This window comes from Symphodus melops (assembly GCF_947650265.1).
Source record: "Symphodus melops genome assembly, chromosome: 19".
Taxonomy (NCBI): domain Eukaryota; kingdom Metazoa; phylum Chordata; class Actinopteri; order Labriformes; family Labridae; genus Symphodus; species Symphodus melops.
In genome coordinates, this window is record NC_136709.1 from 14,854,260 (window position 1) to 14,874,932 (window position 20,673).

Genomic DNA, 20,673 nt, shown 5'->3' on the forward strand with positions numbered 1-20,673 from the left:
GAGATAAGGGAGGTGAAGGAGTGCATGGGCAGCGGCGATGCAGAGAGCAGAGTGACCCAGGTCAAAGAGGTTCAGATCTTTGAGTCAGTTAAATTGGAGGCAGATTTTCCAGATGTTCCAGATCAAAGGTCTCAGATGTTACCTCAGTCGCTAATACTATCTTTACTTTATCAGCTTAAAAAAAAATCCAGCTAAGGAAATACCTCCCAAATGGAGCCACGCTTTGGTTAGTTCACCCTGGGTCAAACAAACTCCAAGCAGAGAAAAAGAGATGTGACCAGAAGGATTGTTGGATAGAGGAAGCAAAGGTTAATTTTTTTTTTTTTTTTTTTATAACTGCAGCTCTCTGTGTTTGTTACCTCTGGAGAAGAGCCCAGGAAAGCATCCCAGAGCCACCATAAAACACCTCCTCCCCCTTCTTCCACTCTCTGCTCCTCACTCCCTGTTTTCTCTGTGGCTTCTTCAGCCGGGAGCACGCCTTCATGCTCGCGTTGCTGCTGACATGGAAACATGCTCAGTCACAGGGGGGTGAGTGGATGGTGGGGGGTGGGTGGGGGGGGGTGGGGGGTGGGGGGGGGGTGGGGGGTTGGGAGGGTGTGGAGCATTTGGTCAAAGTGCATTTGAGACACTGAGCTACAAGCTGGCAAATCCATCACAGCTTCTGACTGCCAATGTTCATTTTTAATGTTCTGATCGCAGAATTCTGATTTCAAAATCCGTTTTTTAAATTTTTTTTATTTTCAGAATGTTCAGATTAAAGTTCTGAGATAAAAAAGGTAAGCATTTAAAAAAAAAACATGTCTGAATTTCGACTTTAAACAGAACTCTGTGGAGTAAAAAAATAAATAATACTAATTGATTTTAAATCTCAGAATCTTGATTTTTCAATCCCAGAATTTTAACCGAGAGCCTCACAGTTCACTTTTTCCTTGGAATTTTTACATTAAACTCAGAATTTTGCATTAAAGTTCTGTGATGAAACAGATTCTGAGCTCAAAATCTGAACAGGAACAAAAAATAAGTACATTTCCCTACCTTCATAATCTAACATTTAAAGCACTTTCAATCAATGTCCCACCATCTGCACTTCTGTGTGAGTAGACAGTATATCAATCTAAGACATTTTAGTAGATAGTGGGGAGTAGAATTATAAGTATTAGTGAAAGAAACAAAACATTTCATTCACGGGGAACAGAAACAGGGTTTGTTTGAATGTAAAGAAAGTTCACACCTGCAGTATATATTTTTTTGCCTTCTTACCTTGGTGCTCTCGGTTGACTTCCTCTGTGCAGCGGAGGAATGCTCAACAGTCAGGAGAGCCGCTCCGGATTTCTTCAGTACGTCCTCTTCAACGTGAGCGATTCGGATTCGTCCCGTGTCTTCTTTCTGCGCGACAGCACAAAGAAGAGTTCATGTCCAAATACTCAGGACTTGTTCTCTGTGAAACATGACTTTGGAATGGCTAACAATCCCGGCTGTAAAGAAGATAAAGCTAAAAAAAAGAAAAAAGAATCAACTTCCTTTTCACCCCCATGCTTTTTAAAAATCCCATGTTTTTATTTAATTTCACAAAATGACAACGTCTCAAACCCTAAAATCATCTCAACCACTTTCAATTAGGACAAAATCTACCTCATCCTCCTTTGAAGGAGACTTGAAGAGTTTAGGCTGAGAGGTCGTTGACGGAGCTTTGGCTTGAACTGGAGTCGGAGGCTGCTGAATAAACAGAGCAGGGACCTTCTACAGAAAGAGTAAAGCAGGACGTTCAGGGTCACCTACTTCATGGTTCAATACACACACAAGAGACAGACTGTTTTTGGCTTTCAAACCTTCTCCAGTTCCAGCAGCAGATTCTGCAGCTGGTCCACGACAGCGAAGACGACCAGAGTCTCCTCAGCCTTCTCTGGAAGACAAAGGCCGGGTTTGCACTTCTGGATCTCAGCTATGGTCCTCCTCATGGACTGGATCCTTTTCTCAACAGCCTGCAAACAAAAAGAGGGTATTTTTGGACTTCTATTCCAAACAATCGCAGCCTATAAAATGAAGACCACTGATAAAAAGTCATGCTTTTTCGACACCTTACCATGAGGCTTTCTTCCCTTGGGCTGGGGAAGGTCTCAGGAGACGTCAATAAAGTCTTAATGTCGGCCACGTTGTTCTCCATTCGCCTGACCTCACTCTCGATGGCTTCCACCTCCTACACATGAAAAAAAAAATCCATATATTTACCATTCATGATACAGAAAAGTACACAGGAAGGAGGAAAAGAGATAACATAAGACTCACAGCAGCAGCGTGCTCCAGCTGAGACAGAGGAGCCGTGAAGCTGTCTTGAACGTTGGCCACGTCCTGATCGGCTTTGACCAGCTGCTCCTGAAGGGTTGTGACGTCGCAAACCTGCGACATCTCGTTCAGGACGGTGCTGAAGCCCTGCAGGGTGGTTCTGATCTGAGCCGAGTCGTCCAACACCGTCTGCAAAACGAGGACACGGGGGATCACCTTTTCAACACCTTGTATTTCTCAACTTCTGCTCCACAACATTCTCCTTTGGAGTGTTGTCAAAAAAAAATGGTGTTTGTAGACTCGAACGGCACATTAAATTAAGCTGCAGGATATTTAAAAAAAGGAGAGTGTAGGAGGAACCTTCAGAGCTTGAACATGGCTGCTCAGATCTTTAGCGTTGGTGTACATGCAGGGAGCAACGAGCCACGTCTGAGCTTCTGACATCCAGCTTTTGGAGCTCTTGATCATCTCCCGATGCTCCTGAAGCCACATGTGGATCTGAGCAAAAACAAAAACATCTGTTTACAGTCCCAATCCAGTGAGTGAGTGTGTGAGCCTTCAAGAAATACATATTCCAGAGAGGAGATCGCCTGACTCAGATTCCCACATTCACCTTGCTGAGTCGGGTGGTCCTTTGTTCCGCCTGCTTGGCCAGCTGGGAGTGGAGCTGCTGGACCTCCACCAGTCTCTCTGTGAGGGTCAGCGCCTCCTCTGGCTTCTCCAGGTCCTGCATGTCCACCTCCAGCGCTGCCACACACGAGTGCCACACGTCCAGCTCGTCCCACACACGCTGAGATAAAAGGACCCACGATCACATTTAAGGATTCGTCAAGTTTATTCAGTCCTCCGGGCGTAAAAACACGAAGTGATCGTACCTGTCATTAACCCTTTTATCTAGTCCAGTATTCATGGCAGCATGAATGAATAACAGTGAGAGAGTTTTATATCTGTTTTTACAGAATCAAACGCTGATAGGGTTCTCATGGATCTATCTTCTTAGGATATTGACCAAGCTTCAAAAATCCCACTTACTGTCCCTAACGTCATGAAAATACATCTTAATGAGGGTATCAGAAGTTAGACAAACCAAGACCTCCGACCTCCTTGAGTGTAAAAATAGCTTCTATATTAGATTCTATATAGCTCCTCATTCTCCCTGCATTTCAAGTGATGTAAGGCAGGTGGGATAAACTACTATCTATGACCATAGTTGTTTGCATCGAGTATATTTATGTGATGTTGAAATGTGGTCAGTACATTTATTCTGTATGTCACTTCTCACCTTTTGGGTGACCTTTGCTTGGGCCACAGAGGGGCTCCTCTGTTCGAGCCTTTTCTGAACTGACCTCAGGCCAGCCTGGATCTCAGACAGCTTAGCACCCAGCTTGTGGACGGGACCACTCCTCTCCACCGCCTCTCCCACCTGACGGAGAGATCAAGACCGAAAATCATCGTTTACGCTTAAAATGTCGGCTGGGTCAAATTGTAGACATGTCTGATAGTAATATTATAATTACATGAAACCAATTTTAGTCAAGGCCAATACTATCATCTTATCTCTCTATGTGTAGTTGGACCGCTCTGTGCTAAATCGATAAGCTTTATCCACGGAGATTTTAAGCAAACATCTTTGGCCAGCAGGTGAAAAATGTCACCTTTTTTCATTGACTGTGTGAGATGAGCGGCCGTCTTAATTGAAGCAGATACATTTGGATTGAAACACTATTCATTCACTATTCTGAAATGTTTTAGTAACAGCTAAAACCCCGTTTGGTGTTAATAACTCCTTCAACATGTTGGCTATTTGCACTGATGGTTAACCTAATAGGGGTGGGGTTACATTAGCTTAGCCACAATTAGCCTGCATGCTCTCCCGAAGGTACACTCATGCTCTTGTGTGTGTGTGTGTTTGTTTGTGTGTGTGTGTGTGTGTGTGTGTGTGTGTACTGTCGCCAGCAGCAGAGACATTCTGGGCATCAATGGGTTAGAAAGTGACGTCTGTGTACAAGGGTGGCATCTTCTACTCATCCTTACAAGTTTGATTTCAAACTGTGAAAGAACGCTCCACTGCCCTTGAACTTGTGAAATCCTATTTGGCTCAGAAAACTGCGAAGTAGTCTATACTTATGTCGCTAACTGTTTAACTCTTCCCAGTTGTCATTTCAACCAACTACTTTTCCTCACTTTGTTTTCTATGAATGTTTTTTCTTCAAATGTCCCTCATTGACTCGTCACTTTAATATCAAAACCGTTCAGATCTTGTTTACCTTCACTTCCACTTTCTGCAGGGACTGAGTGACCTCCTTCAGCTGGCTGTCGAGCTCGACCGGGACCAGAGTGTACATGTCCGAGTACTTCATCCTCAGGCTCTCCATGGTGCGCTGGAGCAAAGCCTTCTGGGTACACAGCTGGCTGTGAACCTCCTGAAACCGGAAGGAGAAGAAAAACGTGGTCCAGAAAAAGGACACAGAGTACCACATAAGAAAGGGACACTGTGTGTTCTGAAGCAAGAAAAATGTCAATATTTCCTTTTTTTTTTATGACATTTCATTGAAAAGCACAAACATGACTGGTGTGATGACGGTTTCTCAGAACTAAAAACCAAAACCATGCCTCCTTGGAAAAACACTTGTAAGCAAATTTAAGACAAAACAGTCACTGAGACCACACGTTCCTCAAAGCTACAGTACAACACCAGCACAATGTCTGTAAGCACCGCATGGTTTCATGTGCTAGTGTTCTGTTTCTAGTCAAATCGTGTAAATCTCGTAGAACTTTGAGACAAAATCTTTCGACGTCTGACAATGAGCGAACTGTCCGTGAGCTCTCAGGGCTTTGTTTAGCAGTTAGCGCTTCATCCCTCGTGTGCTGCTCTCATCAAACACGGCCGGCCTCTCCAAAGCTCTTCAGCTCCACAGCACTTTCAAGTGAACTCATCTCAGTTCTACAATAGAATCAAACAACTATCAATGTGAGATATACAGTTATACAGAGGAGACTACCTGCTGCGTCTGAACACGTCCGATGCTCTGTCCAAAAAAGAGGGAAGTGCATGCTATTACTACAGGACACTAAGTATGTTTGTGTGTGTGTGTGTGTGTGTGTGTGTGTGTGTGTGTGTGTGTGTGTGTGTGTGCGAGTGAGGAGGAGACAATTAGGGGGAGACGGTTTCTCAGCAGTTGAGCGCGGGACAAGTGTTCAAGTGTTTGTGTGTGTTCTTGTGGGTGTGTTTAAAGGGGTTACATTTACATTTTTGAGCAGATTTGCAACATTTGAAAGTTGTTGTTTTTTTTAATGGGAAATAACTAATGTCAAGAAAGTTTCATACGAAGTGAAGTTGTACGAACTGGCCAAACGACCGTGTGGTTGTGTCTTACTCTGGTCGAAACAAAAACAAATCGTCCTGGACTGGAAGTTATACTTAGAAGGAGGGCACACGAGCTGCTGCGCTGCGAACAGAGAAGCCAACGCTTCAACATGGCATGCTTCCTTAACGTGCAATGATATAGTAAGGTCATTGTATGCTTTTATTCAGTAGGTATGTAACAGTTTGGACCTTTAAGAAGACAGAAAACATTTTCTGAAAATTAATAGATTTAGGAAAAGGTCAAACAATTTTGTGCCTTGAGGACACTTTGTCAGATCCTCTAGAAAGCGTTACCAGAGGGTAAAGATAATCAGGTTTACATTGAGGTGAAGGCTTTGAGAGAGTATAATGTCTGAGTGTCCCCTCAAAATAGGAGTAAACGTGTGTGTGTGTGTGTGTTTCCATGGACTGACTTGGCCACAAAGGCCACCTGGAAGATCCACTTACAACGCAGAACAAAAGGTGTCTGCTACAGGAGGAGGGGCGAGGGTAGCTGATTGATCGGGGCGCACGGGGGGGGGGGGGGGGGGGGGGGTATGGCGAGGTATGTGGATGAGGAGATGCTGGCCTCCGCTCAGGTTTCAGGACAAAAGGCAGAGTGATTCTGCGGGTTGATGGGTTCACAGAGGGAAACAACGAACAGCCTTCAGGACTCAAGACAGCCCAACGGTTAGATTCCGACTTTCCATAACTACCAGACACTTGCATCAAACGCTTTAAAGCCACTTTCTTTCTATATTTATTCGAAACTCGAATTTTTACATTCCAGGATCGTTGTGAATACATTTTAATTTCACCTCATCATGGGGACATGATGTCTTCATTCTCTGAATGTCAAGCAGCAGAGTAATATACTTTTAAATGTAAGTTATTGGATTCAACTCAACCGAATAGCGACAAATACTAATGTCACAAAGAAACGTCTTTTGAACTTGTATCAAATCAAATGATGTTTAAAATAATAATATAATAATAATAATTATAAGCTTTAGTTGTATAAGCTAGTTCTCATTTATCTGTTGAGGGTAGCTCGGCGACAGGGGCAGAAACAAAAGAGTAAAGACCACAAAATATGACACACCTATAGATTTATCTAACAGTGACAACTCAAACCGGCCACTTTTTTTCCCCAAGTCTCAAATCCTTAAAAGCCCTGCAAAAAGAAGAATAAGTTGGATGCTTTCTCTACAATTGTTCGAAGATTATTGAATATTTTGTCCAGAATCAATCTTCATCTTCAGCATAGATTCTCAAAACCTTCTTATTGCTTGACAAGACTTTTCTTTGGGATTCTGACCTGTAGCTCCTGTGTGCTGCTGCTCCGCTCCATCTCTGACAGGAGACCGTCTGCAGCCTCCAGCCACACCTTGACGCCCTGCAGCTCCTCCCGAAGCTTTTCTCTCTCCTCCAGTTCCATCCTGGCCGAGTCCAAACCCTGCCGGCTCCTCTGCTTCACACTGTCAAGACACAAACACATCCATCAGTATTTTTCTTGTCGAGACAATATGACCTGCTTATTAAACACGATGTTACCTGCCGTATCGACCCTGCATCGCCTGCAGTTTCTGACAGATAGGAGTGGAAGGCGCCTCCTCGAGGTGGGCGGGGACACCCAGCAGCCTGGCAGTGCGCAGTTCCAGTGCGGACAGGGCGCGGTGTTCGCAGTCCAGCCTGTCCTGGTATTGTTCCCAGGACTGCAGCAGGTCCTGGAGCTCTTCAGTGGAGGCTTTAACCCGAGAGCTATCAGGAAGCTCCGCCTCCACCTGCTCCAGGACAGCGGAGGCTTTCTCCACCTGAGAAGAGGGAAGGAAAAAAAAGAAAATCTCAATAAAACCTACAAGGATCAGTATTATGTGTAAATATGAGCAGCCTTGAGAGATTTGTTCTGGCGTTTAACTTACACTGTCAGTGATTTGGCTCCATTCAGTGACCCTGTGTTTACTTCTGGTTTTAAGCCACACTGTGCAACGACGTAGTCTTGCTAGCCGTTTCCAGAGAGCAGTCACGTTTGACTCCCGACCTCCATAACAGCTCAGCTCTGGGCACCACTCCTTTAGCTCCTCCAGACGCCTCTGCAGTGACTCCGCCTCCTCGGACAAAGCCTGTTAATCAAACACAATGTCTTTTCATAAAGGTACGAAAACATTGAGTGGTAAGGTACATTTTTTCTTGCAGGTTTCAATATTCTCTTTGTCTCGTTGCACAATTACTTTAAAACCTAACATGTTGCAAACAATATGGTAACCTTGAGATGACATTTTTTGCGTACGTACTTCAAGCTTGGTTTGCTGATCTGTACAGTCAGCGAGACAGGTGACCTTTTGACAAATGAACTTTGAGAGGCTGTTCTCTGCGCTGTTCAAACTCTTGATGATTTCCTCTTGACTCTTAGTGTATTCTCGGTGGTTTTCTGCACATCTGTAACACAAATTCTGATCCATCAATATCCAGTAATTACAATACATTGCTTCACTTATATGCCAAAGAAACGTAAGTCCTGGACTTCCATCTTGGGATTTTTGGTTTGGTTTTACCTGCTTAGACTGTCCAGGCGCACATGGCCCTTTGCCTGTAGAGTGGACATCTTCACCAGGAGCTGGCTCAGAATGTTCTCCTGGAGCTGCTCCACCCTCTGCGGGGACAGGTAAGGGTGCAGGACGTTCTGGCTCTGGAGCTTCTCAATGTGCGTTTGGAATTGCTGCTGCAGTGAAGCCAGCGCCTGTTGTGTCGGCTCCACCCTCTCAGAGCAGAGGCCAGCGAAGCCGTGCGGCGGCAGCAGGGAGACCTCGATGTCTCTGAGGAATTGGGCTGCCTGTCTGACAGCGCCTGTGTAGCTTCGGAAAGACTCTCTGGCTTTGGAGATTTCCAGCTAAAAAAAACAGCCAAACAGGATTTAACACTTCAACTAAGTGCCTTTCATAATATACATTCTGTGCCCCATCAAAACAGTTAGAGGATTTAAAAGTAACACAAAGGCAATGAAAAACCATGTGAGGGAAAAACTCAACTCACCATCTGTTTGTCACTTTCATTGAGGAGTATTTTCTTCAAGACCATCAACTCTCTGGATCCTTGTTTGTTTCCCTTCTTTTGCTCCAGAACCTCTAAAGCTCTCATCCTTGACTCGACAATCTTTTTCAAATACATGATCCTCCGGTACTCGTTGTCAATAACTGTATCATTTGGCTCTAGTGTGTGGAGTTTCTGCAGCTCTTGTTGTGTATTGTGGAGAAATGCCCCAGCGGCTTGCCTCTCTGTGTCCAGGTCCAGCTCATTCATCAGGTTCCACTCTATGATGCTGAGGTTGTTGTACAGCATCATCTCCAAGGTGTCGTTGCTATCCTCGTTCTGTTTTAGCCTCAGTCGCTCTGCGTTTAGCTGCGATGGGTACAGGTCAGCAGAAATCAGCTGGAGTTTGGAAAGAGCCTCTTTGGTCAAATGCCTCATCAGAGGAAACTGGACCAGAAGAGTCTGACAGACTTTGTACTTCTCCTCAGGGTCCCTACTATCATCTTTGGTCTGCTGGACCTGCTCCTCAATGTTCTCCCTGAGGTCTTCCACACTTTGCCTCATGTTCAAGTATCCCTCATGATCTTTGGCTTTCGATTCCAGGGTGACTGTTTTGCTGTACAGCTCAAAAATGACTGCGTAAAGTTCCTTTGATTTTTCTTGGGGAATCCACGGTTGCAGAAGGTCAACCTGGGACTTGTGCTCGAAGATCTTCTGTTTAAAAGGCTCCAATGCTTGTTGGGACTCTCGTGTGATGGGAAACCTGTTTTTATTCAGATCTACGAGTATCTGCCTTAACCTTTGTTCAACGGCTACCATGTCCTTCCTGCTTGACTCTACAGTCTCTTTGAGTTCATCCAGCTCCTTCTTGTTGGCCTTTTCATAGCTGCTGATGGCTCGGATGTCCTCTTGAAGGTTGGTAAGCTTGTCATAAAGCCTGCCGTTCTCTGTGATGCTGAGTTCTGAGGCAAGGTCTTTACTCTTCATCAGAAGAGCCTCACAAACAGCAGACTGCTTCTCCGCCTCTGCCACGGTATCTTGGATCTGACGAACTCTGCGATCGAAGTCAGAAGGACTCCTGAGCTCATTGTCCACACTTCTGGTAGCCTCTCTGTTTAGATTCGTCACAACCCAGGAGTCCAGGTCGGCAATCTGCTCTGACAGCTTCTCTCTCGTTTGAAGTCCCGACTCTGTCTCTCGAATAGCCTTTGCTAGCTTGTCAGTAGTCGAATTTGAGAGTTCTTCAAGGGATTCCAAAGATTGGCGCACCATTGGCACCTCCTCGGTTGGGTCCAGCTGAGGAAGGAGCTCTGTCACCTCCTCCACCAGCGACTCCAGCTGGCCCTGCTTTGCGAGGACCTCAGACTGTAGCTTCTTTAGGTCTCTAAGCTGTTGGTGCACCTCCTCAGGCAGGAGAGCCACCCTCTTCCTCCTGCCCTCAATGTCACTCTCCGTCTGCTTCGCCCAGGCAAGTCCATCCCTCATCACTGCAATGATTTTCTCCATGGTTGGGTTGCTGGTGTTCTGCGTTTGGGAGGACAGCAGTTCCTCTGTGTGGCAAAGTTGGTCTTTGACCCTTTGAAGCTCCTGCTCTATCTTTTTCATTTCTGTCTCCCAGTGGGAGCTGAGAAGCAGCTCCTGTAATTTTTTCTGCAGATAAAGGTATCTTTGCTGGGCAGCTTTTACTTCAGCATTTGCCGCCATCAGTTGCTGCGCCTTCTTGCAATTCCATGGAGCACCTGAGGAAGACTTGGCTTCAAGGTCTTTGCTGATTGCCTCCAAATCTTCCTGAAGACTTGATATCTCTGTCAGGAGGCAGCTGGTCTCTTGGGAATGGATATTTGTGCTGTACAAGGATCTCTCTGCAGCTCTTTCGAGGCCCCTCCATTTCACTTGCAGGTTTTTGTAATCAGCCTGTGCAGTAGCTCGTTCAGACCGACTAAGGTGGGGGCATGCCTTGGTAAGGGCCAAGAGCATTTGCCCAAGCACTGTTCTGTACTCCTCCATGCTTCTCTGTGAGGAGGACAGTCGCTCTGCCTCTTTGATGCTGCTTTCTTCTGGGGACCTGAAAGAAACACATTCAAGTCCTGACATCATATGCTTGGTGTTCACAGAGGTACAACGTTAAAGACATGACTCTGACAGATTTTTTTTTTTTTTTTTTTGTCTGGCTGCTTGCTGCATATTTTAAAGTAGTGTTTAAGAGTATCTATGAGTATCTGACTCATCTGTGCCAAGTAAATGCATTTAGTAACACCCATAATCATTTCGTACAATCAGTTGGAATCTTCAGTAAAGAAAACAATAAGGAAACCATGGGTAAAAACTCACGTTCTAACAGCATCCAGTTCTACTGTTAGTTTATCCAGCGTGGTTTCCGCTGCTTTGGTGTGCCTGCAGTAATCTGTCACGTCCTGCAGCTGGGCCTCTTTATTTTGGATGATAGCCGCTGCATCCTGAACAGCGGTACTCCACTGGTCCTGCAGCTGCTCCAGGGCTTCCCTGTTCTCAGCATCGGCGAGTCTCATTTGAGAGAGCAATGCCACCTGTTCTTCAGCAGTCTCTCGACATTTCTGTACTCGGCAACGGAAAGTAAATGCAGACGAAATTTTTTTAAAGCAAGTAGATTTTGTGCAAATATTCATTTCAGCAATTATAAATCATCAGGGCTTTTCACCCAAGCACTTTGTTCTGCCAATAAATCATTTACAATACACTGGAACAAGCTACTAAAGGTTCTCATAACAGATGTCCATTACTTGAGGTGCTTTGGCAATGATACATATGCTTTCCAGCATGTTGTACAACTCCACCTGTATCTACAAATCAGGCTGCTGCAATAAATTCTTTTTTATCACTTCTCTATGAGTCATGCATGCTGTCGTTCTGTTTCCCACCTGAGCATCCTCAAGCTGCTGTGCCATCGCTGTTGGGTTGAGCGCAGCTGGTTGGTTCTTGCAGCTCAGGAATTTAGAAACCAGCCTGCAAAGATGAGTCTCCAGATCTCTAATGGATGTAATCTGACCCTCTGGTTCATCCTTTGCTTGTTTACCCTAAAGACACAGACACAAAAGTGCCTATAGTCTCAAAATGTTCTTGTTGGTTTAATGTGTATACGTTATTAAACAGCAGTGCTGACTTCAAATGGTAATCCCACCTGTACTTTTATTTTCGATTCCTCAGTGAGCAGACTGCTTGGTCCTGTTCCCATACGTAGCTGTATGTCTTTGAAGAGATTCCTCATGGTGGATCCTTCAGGTTCCTCCATAACAAGTTTCTCAGTCATCGCAGCACTTGCCTCGGCCTGATATTTCTTTTCCTGCGGAGGGAATCCTTCCGTCGGGGATATCGCACCCCAGTTAGTGACAGTTGAAGATATCTGAACTGTCTGCAGTGATGTTGGAGATACCATGTCAGTCTTGTACACCTGCTCCTATTGTGAAAACAAAAGTATTAATGCAAGAAAAAACCATGACGTACTGTACAGATGTATTGTGTTGAATTTGAGCCCAGGGCTGAAACCTGTCTATTCCATCAGAAGCATTAGTTTCCTCTGCTTTAAGTGTGCTAAAACACATCCCTGTACTGAAGCTCATATTCCTACCCTGAGGCACTGAAACTGTGCTCATGTTAAAGTATTGTGTTGGAATTCTTTCCTTATCAGTCACACAATGTTGCTGCTTTTGCCACTTTAACAGCCTTAATTGCAAAAATCTTAGGAACCTTCAAATCTTGGTAATTTCAAGCTTTTACAGAAGTAAAATAATTAGATGTCCATGCACCTTAAAGGAGAGATAAGCATGTGAAAACAAGTGTGAGACAGTAAATAATACAGAATTTACATATGGGCCTTCCCTGGAGCAATACAACTCTATATGCATCATATTTTTTAGGAGTTGTTGTTTTCTCTTTCTCCCTGACTAATCAACTTATTATTGAAAATGTAATATTATCTTCTATTGAAGGTAAAAAGCTATTCTGCATTTTTAACATTACATGTGCCACTGCGGTAATTTTACGTAATCATCCCCACCTCCATCATGTCATACCTGTGGTGATTGTATACTCTGAATCCTCATTTCCCCACCAGTGGTTGTGGTTGTTGCCATTTGAGCCTTTTGGGTTTCATCTTTGTCCATCTTTTGCCTTCCTTGCCCCTGAGTTGTCCTCTCCCCTCTCCCTTTCAGTTCTTTTTTCTTTTCCTCCGCATCTGCTTGGACTCTGGATTGAGGTAGGAATTCAGCTATGGTTTCTTTCACTTCAACCTTGACCGTTTTGACCGCAGATTTGTCAGACAGAAGGTCATGGGTGGGCAGGTCCTTAACTTCTACCAATGCTCCAAACTGGCTCATTGATTCCAGCCTTGTGAGAATCTTTTCTTTGTTAGCAGCAATAAGGATGTCTTCCTTTTCACCAGACTTTTCATCAAGGCTTCTCTGTATAACATGCACATCACTTAGGGACCCCTTTTCTGGTTGTTCCTCCATAGTACAATCCCAGACATCTTTCAGGCTTCCCTGTGTGGTTTTAAAGAATCCTTCCTGAGTCACACCTGGGCTTGGTTTCACTTTGTCCTGTTCAGATAAGCTTACAGTAGGCACTTCAGCCTCTCTCTGGACTTTCTCCACAAAGATAGACTTTTCTTTCATGGTATCAGATGCATTCTTCTTGTCCTCTGTAATGACTTCAGAAGGCTTTTCCTCTGTCTTCACTTCAACCATGGAAGTATTTACTGCAGCCTTTTCAGGCTGAATGTCAGTTGAAATCAGGCATTTATTTTCAGGCATTTCTTTGCTCTTAATGATAGCTTGATGGATAGACTTTTCAACCACGCTCTGGGCTGCAATTTGAATTGCTTTCAGTGGCACTTTAGCATGCTTGTCCAGTACATCATCATCCTTTACTGTTTTAGGTCCTCCCAGTGTGGTTTTCACAAGCTCTAGCTTAACCAATGTTTCCCCTGGTTTTACAATTTCTTGCTCTACTAAACCTATCCCTGCAAGTTTTGGCTCTGCTTCACTTGGCTGCACTGCAACAAAAGTAACAGAGGTGGGCTGGGAGGTGTCACTTTGAGGCACATTCGCTTGCTTTTCAGTCACAACTTTTTGCACATCCACAATAGTCTTCAATGCTGTCTTTTCCTGTTGAACTTCAGGAAAAGGCTTATCTTGACTTTCTGGCGCCATGTCTCTCTTGATGGTTGTTTGAGCAATATCTGTTTTTTGCGCTTTTGCTATTGTGACTGATGTGTTTCCCTCCTCTAAACCGGTCATGATATCTAGCTCTAGGATTTGCACATCAGACCCCATGTGGATTTTTTCCATTCTAATCAATTTGCCAGATTCATCATAGACTTTAGGTTCATCATGGATACCAAACACTGAAACTTTAGGGTGCCCCTCTTCTACACCTTTTCCTGCTCTAGATCTGTCTTGTGTGGTTTTCATGAGCTCTATCTTGGTTTCAGTTTGGTTTGGTTTTACGACCTCTTGCTCATATAAGCTTAGCTCTATGAATTCTGTTACTGCTTCATTTGATTGGGTTGATCCTGAAGGGGGAGAAGTTGGTTGAGCAGAGTCCCTTAGAGCCAGATTATCTTTACTGTCAGTGTTACTTTCTTGCACCTTCATCTTTGTCATCTGAACTGCAGCTTTCTCTGGCATAACATCAGCAGTAGAAGCACCTTTGTTTTCTTGTTGTCCATCACTGAGAACAAGCGTTTGTTCAATATCCTTCATTGGCTCTTTTGTTCCTGGAACAGGAATGTCTTCCTTCTGCTGCTGGCCTGCTGATAAATCTAGCTTTAAGACTCGCACTTCAGGCTCCATTTGTATTTCCTCCAATTTACCAGGCTTCACTGCCTGGAGTGCATCTTCAGTGCCATGTGCTGATACTTCAGCATGTACTGCATTTCTACCGTGTGGCTTCTCCTTGGTTTTATCCTTCTCCAAAGGTAAAAGCTGACTTACAGGTTCATTGGCCTTTATGTCTTTCTTAGATGATCTTATTTCAGAAGATTCCAAACCTGCCTTCTGCGGCTGCCCCTCTACAGAAACAGCAGAGGTCGGTTGAGTGGAGCCACTTCTCTCCAAAGGCTTTGCCTCCAGTTGATTAGACTCTCTCCCACTCATCATGGTGGACACGGTCTGAGGCAGATCAAGAACCATATATCTCTGCTGAACCTCTGTTGTGTTTTCGATCAGCCTGTCTGTGGTATCTGCCTCAGGTGGTGTGTTAGTAGTCTTGGTGAAGAGAGGTAGTTGGGATTGAGGTAAAGCACTTGTGTCTTTTTCCTTAGGGGGGGTTATTGTTTGTGCTGCTGCTTCTTTAGCTCTGTCTGTAGCATCATGTAACTTTGGCTTGGTATCGACTTTTTCTGAGGATTTTACAGGAGTGGTATCAGCCTTTACTAAAACTGGTTTACTTTCACTGCTGATCAATGACTTAGAATCAGCCATCTGTAGAAAACTGTCAGGTGTATCCAGAATCAATGTAGCCACTTTCTTTCCAGGGAGTTCCTGAATGGTTCCAGTTACCTCAAGAGTAAGCATTTTAGTAACAGGACTGACATCCTTAAGAGCCCCTGCAGGTTCAACTTTCTGAGGGACACTTGATTCATCAGCGTAATTTATTCGAGGTTGGATCATTGACTCAGTTTTGGTTGGTGAAAGAGTTGTAACTTGTTCTGAGGATGGTTTTGAACTTTTTGACTGATCCTTGGCGGGGGAAGGCATTGCTTTTCCATCAACAGTACGTGTTGTGATAACCTCTTGGGTTGAAAATGGCTTTTGACTGCCCAGCTCGTCCTTGGTTTTAGTCAACTCAGTGCTAGCAAGCTTGAAACTCTTTGACTTTTCTTTGGAAGATGGAAGCTTTCCTTTTTCAAAAGGAATTGCTTCTGTGATATCAATTGGTGTGGTGGCCACCCCTGAAGTTGAAAATGACTCCTGAATGTTCAGCTCTTCCTTGGTCTTTGTCAGGTCTGCCGTAGGAAGCTCTGGGGACAGTTTCAAACCCTTTGACCCTTCTTTTTCCACAACATCAATTTCAGTTGGTGATTTGACCGCTTCCTGTGTCAGAGATGGCTTCTGACTGTCAAGGCCTTCCTTTGTCTTTGTCATCTGAGTTGTACTGAGTTCTGGTGATACTTTCACAACCTTCGACTTTTCATCAGTAGGTAAAACCTTTTCCTTTTCCTCAATCCTAATTTGAGTGTGTTCTGTGACCACACCTGAAGTTAAAGATGGCTTCTGACTGCCAGGCTCTTCCTTCATCTTTCCTGGATCTGTTTTAGCAACTTCTTGGGAAAGTTTATTTCCCTTTGCACGTCTTTCTGTTGGGGATAGCTCACCTTGTTCAACAATGGTAGTTTTAATTATTTCTGTTGGTGCTGCAACCACCACTGGAGCTGAAAAAAGTTCTTTCTTTGTCATATCCAGCTCTGTTGCAGCAAGTTCTGGGGAAGGTTCAGGAGATTGTTCTTTGGTAGATGAAAGCTTTGCTTTTTCTGTAAGTTCTATTTCAGTCATTTTGGTTGGTTCTATGGCCCTGCCCTGAGACAGCAATGGCTTCTGACTGCCAAGTCCTTCCTTTGTCTTTGTCGCCTGAGTTGTACCGAATTCTGGTGATACTTTCACAACCTTCGACTTTTCATGAGAAGGTAAAACTTTTTCTTTTTCCTCAATGGCCACTTGAGTTTGTGCTGTGCCGGCTGCTGGAGTTGTAAATGGCTTCTGACTTTCAGGCTCTTCTTTGGTCTTAATTTGCTCTGTTTTTGCAACTTCTTGGGAAAGTTTATTTCCCTTTGTCTTTCTTTTGGTTGGGGACAGTTCATCTTCTTCAACAACAGTCATTTTAATTACTTCTGTTGGTGCTGCAACCACCACTGGAGCTGAAAAAAGTTCTTTCTTTGTCTTATCCAGCTCTGTTGCAGCAAGTTCTGGGGAAGGTTCAAGACCCTTCGATGGTTCTTTGGTAGATGAAAGCTTTGCTTTTTCTGTAAGTTCTATTTCAGTCATTTCGGTTGGTTCTATGGCCATGCCTTGAGACAGCAATGGCTTTTGACTGCCAAGTCCTTCCTTTGTCTTTGTCGCCTGAGTTGTACCGAATTCTGGTGATACTTTCACAACCTTCGACTTTTCATTTTTAGGTGAAACTTTTTCTTTTTCCTCAATGGCCACTTGAGTTTGTGCTGTGACCGCTGCTGGAGTTGTAAAGGGCTTCTGACTTTCAGGCTCTTCTTTGGTCTTTGTTTGCTCTGTTTTTGCAACTTCTTGGGAAAGTTTATTTCCCTTTGTCCTTCTTTTGGTTGGGGATAGCTTACCTTGTTCAACAATGGTAGTTTTAATTATTTCAGTTGGTTCTGCAACCATCACTGGAGCTGAAAACAGTTCTTTCTTTGTCACATCCAGCTCTGTTGCAGCAAGTTCTGGGGAAGGTTCAAGACCCTTTGATGGTTCTTTGGTAGATGAAACTTTTTCTTTTTCCTCAATGGCCACTTGAGTTTGTGCTGTGACCGCTGCTGGAGTTGTAAATGGCTTCTGACTTTCAGGCTCTTCTTTGGTCTTTGTTTGCTCTGTTTTTGCAACTTCTTGGGAAAGTTTATTTCCCTTTGTCCTTCTTTTGGTTGGGGATAGCTTACCTTGTTCAACAATGGTAGTTTTAATTATTTCAGTTGGTTCTGCAACCATCACTGGAGCTGAAAACAGTTCTTTCTTTGTCACATCCAGCTCTGTTGCAGCAAGTTCTGGGGAAGGTTCAAGACCCTTTGATGGTTCTTTGGTAGATGAAAGCTTTGCTTTTTCTGTAAGTTCTATTTCAGTCATTTCGGTTGGTTCTATGGCCCTGCCCTGAGACAGCAATGGCTTCTGACTGTCAAGTTCTTTCTTTGTCTTTGTCGCCTGAGTTGTACCGAATTCTGGTGATACTTTCACAACCTTCGACTTTTCATGAGAAGGTAAAACTTTTTCTTTTTCCTCAATGGCCACTTGAGTTTCTGCTGTGACTGTCTCTGGAGTTGTAGATGGCTTCTGACTTTCAGGCTCTTCTTTGGTCTTTGCAACTTCTTGGGAAAGTTTATTTCCCTTTGTCCTTCTTTTGGTTGGGGATAGCTTACCTTGTTCAACAATGGTAGTTTTAATTATTTCAGTTGGTTCTGCAACCATCACTGGAGCTGAAAACAGTTCTTTCTTTGTCACATCCAGCTCTGTTGCAGCAAGTTCTGGGGAAGGTTCAAGACCCTTTGATGGTTCTTTGGTAGATGAAAGCATTGCTTTTTCTTCAGTTACTTCAGTCATTTCAGTTGTTCCTATGGCCATGCACTGAGACAGCAATGGCTTTTGACTGTCAGGGCCTTCCTTTGATTTCTTCCTGATCATTTTACCTTTGGTTTCTTCCACAACCGCAGCCTCAGATTTCTGACTCTCAAGCTTATCTGTTTCACATGTTTCTGTCTTTTCAGAAGGTTTTACACCTTTAGTCTTTCTTTTTGTTGGCGAAAGCTTTCCTTTCTTCTCTGCAGTATTTCCAGATGTTGACCAGGTGATGACCCCTGCAGGAGTAGTAGTTTGCTTCAGACTCTCAGTCCCTGCCATGGCCATTTTCAACTCTGCAGTTTCAAGTTTTGAGGAAAGTGTCAGACCCTTTTCTGCAACGGTAGTTTCAGTAGATGTAGTCAGTGTTGTGTTCAGCGTTTGTGTTAGAATTACTTTCTGACTATCATGGACTTCCTTAGAATTTCTCCTGATAGGTGTAACTCTGGTGTCCTCCACAGCAGTCTCAATAATCTTGCTCTCTGGCTTTTCAATTCCCTGCTTTTCCTCCAAATGTTGACTCTTTGAATGTCTTTTGGGCGGTAACAGCTCACTTTTTCCCAAAATGTTTTCAGTGACTACTGTGACTACCTGTTCAGTTAAAGGTGGCTGCCTATTTTTAAGTTCTTTTCCATCCTCTTTTGACTTCATATCAGCATCTGAAGTTGTGGAAAGATCAAAACTTTTTGACTTCCTTCTGGTTGGTATGAGCTGTGTTCCTTTTTGAACAATTTCTTCAGTCTGCTCTAATGATTGTGGACTGTCAGGCTCTTTTATGGTATCCATTTTATCCTTAGCAACAAGTTCTAGGGACAATTTTCGACCCTCTAATCGTTTTTTGGTAGGTGAAAGCTTACCTTTTTCTGCGACAGTAAGTTTACCTCGTCCTGTGACCACATCTGTTGTTGAAACATTTTGATTGTCAAGTTCTTTCTTAGGTTGTTTACTGTCTACATCAGGTGATCTTAGGTGAGCAACTGGCTCGGAAGGAGTGGTGGGGTCACCATTCTTTGACTTTCTTCTGATTGGTACCAGCTTTGCATCTTCAATAACAACAGTTTTAATTTGGTCAACAGAACTTAAAGAGGGCTTCTGACCTTCTAGCTCTTCACTTGGTTGAGGTTCCTCAGTGTCAGCAGGTTTAAGAGGAAGTTCAGAAGTCTTTGACTTTCTCTTGGGTGGTATTAACTTACCCTGTTCGAAAGCTTGCTCTTGACCAACCTCTGGGATGGCAGAGTCATTTTCTGGTTTGTGTTCGGTTTCCTTAGATTCCACACTAAGAGGAGCTATAGTCTCTGGGACTGCAGAAACCTCCAAACCCTTTGACTTCCTCCTGGGTGGTACAACTTCAGCTTCAGGGAGACCAGGGGATGTATCTGACACATCTAGAATAATTGTTGCAATATTCTTCATTTCTTCCCCAACCAAAGATTCAGTTTGCAGTCTGGAGCTCAATGAAGGGTTCTGACTTCCAGGGTCCTTCTTAGTCTCTTCCACCTGAGTGGTAGCATGTTCCGGGGAGAGTTTTGGACCCTTTGACCTTCTTTTTGTTGGAGAAAGTTTAGTTTCTTTTTGTGCTGTGACTCCCTGTGGGGTTGAAGAGGTCTTTGAGCCGTCTGATTCTGACTTATTATCTTCAAGTTCAACTTGCTGTAAATTTGTATTCATTTCAGCACTCTTTGACTTTCTTGTGGTTGGTACGAGCTTTGTGTCTTTCTTAACAACATTTTCACTTTCCGCCATCAAACTCAAAGCAGACTTTTGACTTTCTGGTTCTATTAGTGAAGTCTGTTGGTCAGACTGAGATGGTATTGTACTCTTAATCTTGGACTTTCGCTTCGGGGGTGAAATCTTACTTTGCCCCGAAACAACTTTTTCAGTCAGTTCTTGAACTAACTTTGTGGTCAAAGGCCTCTCAAAGTCAGTTTTGCCTGTGATCTCTGCAGTTGTTATCGGCTCTGATATATCTAGAACAATGGTTGCCACATTCGTTGCTTCTTTCTCAGCCGCAGCAGTTCCTGGAAAAGCTTTGGGTGACCCTTGAGTAGAAGTCCTTTTCACCACTTCAGACTCAACTTTAATCTGTGCAGACTCAGTAGCCACCGTGGCAGTCTTGGACTTTTTCCCTGGAGGTACAGTTGTAGTAGTTTCACCAACAACAGCTGAGGTCTGCTCCATGACCTCTTGGACTTTTAATTTTTCTTCAAGAGCAGGTTTCATTTTTTCAACCATAACAGGCTCAGTTTTGGTTCGTGGCTTTGGACTCTCATATGGTTTTGAAGCATCTGTTGGACTCTGAGATTTATTTTTTGTAGGTTCAGTGCTGGTTTGTTCCACACAAGTAGCTTGTGTGTCTCCTGTTGTAGTTGTCACAGTAGGCATTGATGTTTTAGATTGAATTTGCAGCTCAGCTGAAACTGGCAATTCATCCTCAATAGATGAAGAGTTTTCTGATAAAGAACTGCTTTTCTGTTGTTTATGTTTATGCTTTTTCTCAGGTGACAGCTTGTTTTTTCTTGGTGGTGCCACGACAGGTGTCTTTGTCTCCTCTATTTTACTGGGCAGCTTTTGCTTACTCTTTTCATCAAGTTCCTTGAAGTACAAAGAATAGCATCAATTAACACAAAGGTTCTCAATGTTTTTATTAATATAATATAAATAATATTTTAACATGCAACATTGAGTGAATTAAATAGAACATAT

At 43.7% G+C, this 20,673-nt stretch overlaps 1 protein-coding gene across 7 annotated transcripts in view; it reads right to left on the bottom strand.

Moving 5' to 3' along the window:
• The window catches only part of syne2b (spectrin repeat containing, nuclear envelope 2b), a 95,668-nt gene that overhangs the window by 53,398 nt on the left and 21,597 nt on the right, over positions 1–20,673 (bottom strand). For 5 of the 7 annotated variants that reach the window (XM_079370248.1, XM_079370252.1, XM_079370250.1 and 2 more), the window contains exons 38-57: positions 12,709–20,562; positions 11,817–12,092; positions 11,557–11,712; positions 10,991–11,232; positions 8,663–10,724; positions 8,185–8,519; positions 7,924–8,068; positions 7,552–7,752; positions 7,184–7,443; positions 6,948–7,107; positions 4,551–4,706; positions 3,566–3,706; positions 2,897–3,073; positions 2,644–2,781; positions 2,287–2,472; positions 2,084–2,197; positions 1,830–1,982; positions 1,633–1,740; positions 1,261–1,386; positions 360–497 (exon numbers count right to left, since the gene is read on the bottom strand). In XM_079370248.1, the coding sequence (XP_079226374.1) occupies positions 360–497; positions 1,261–1,386; positions 1,633–1,740; positions 1,830–1,982; positions 2,084–2,197; positions 2,287–2,472; positions 2,644–2,781; positions 2,897–3,073; positions 3,566–3,706; positions 4,551–4,706; positions 6,948–7,107; positions 7,184–7,443; positions 7,552–7,752; positions 7,924–8,068; positions 8,185–8,519; positions 8,663–10,724; positions 10,991–11,232; positions 11,557–11,712; positions 11,817–12,092; positions 12,709–20,562 (13,128 nt within the window). The remainder of the gene's footprint in view (positions 1–359; positions 498–1,260; positions 1,387–1,632; positions 1,741–1,829; positions 1,983–2,083; positions 2,198–2,286; positions 2,473–2,643; positions 2,782–2,896; positions 3,074–3,565; positions 3,707–4,550; positions 4,707–6,947; positions 7,108–7,183; positions 7,444–7,551; positions 7,753–7,923; positions 8,069–8,184; positions 8,520–8,662; positions 10,725–10,990; positions 11,233–11,556; positions 11,713–11,816; positions 12,093–12,708; positions 20,563–20,673) is intronic. The other 2 variants (XM_079370249.1, XM_079370253.1) reach the window with 2 other exon arrangements.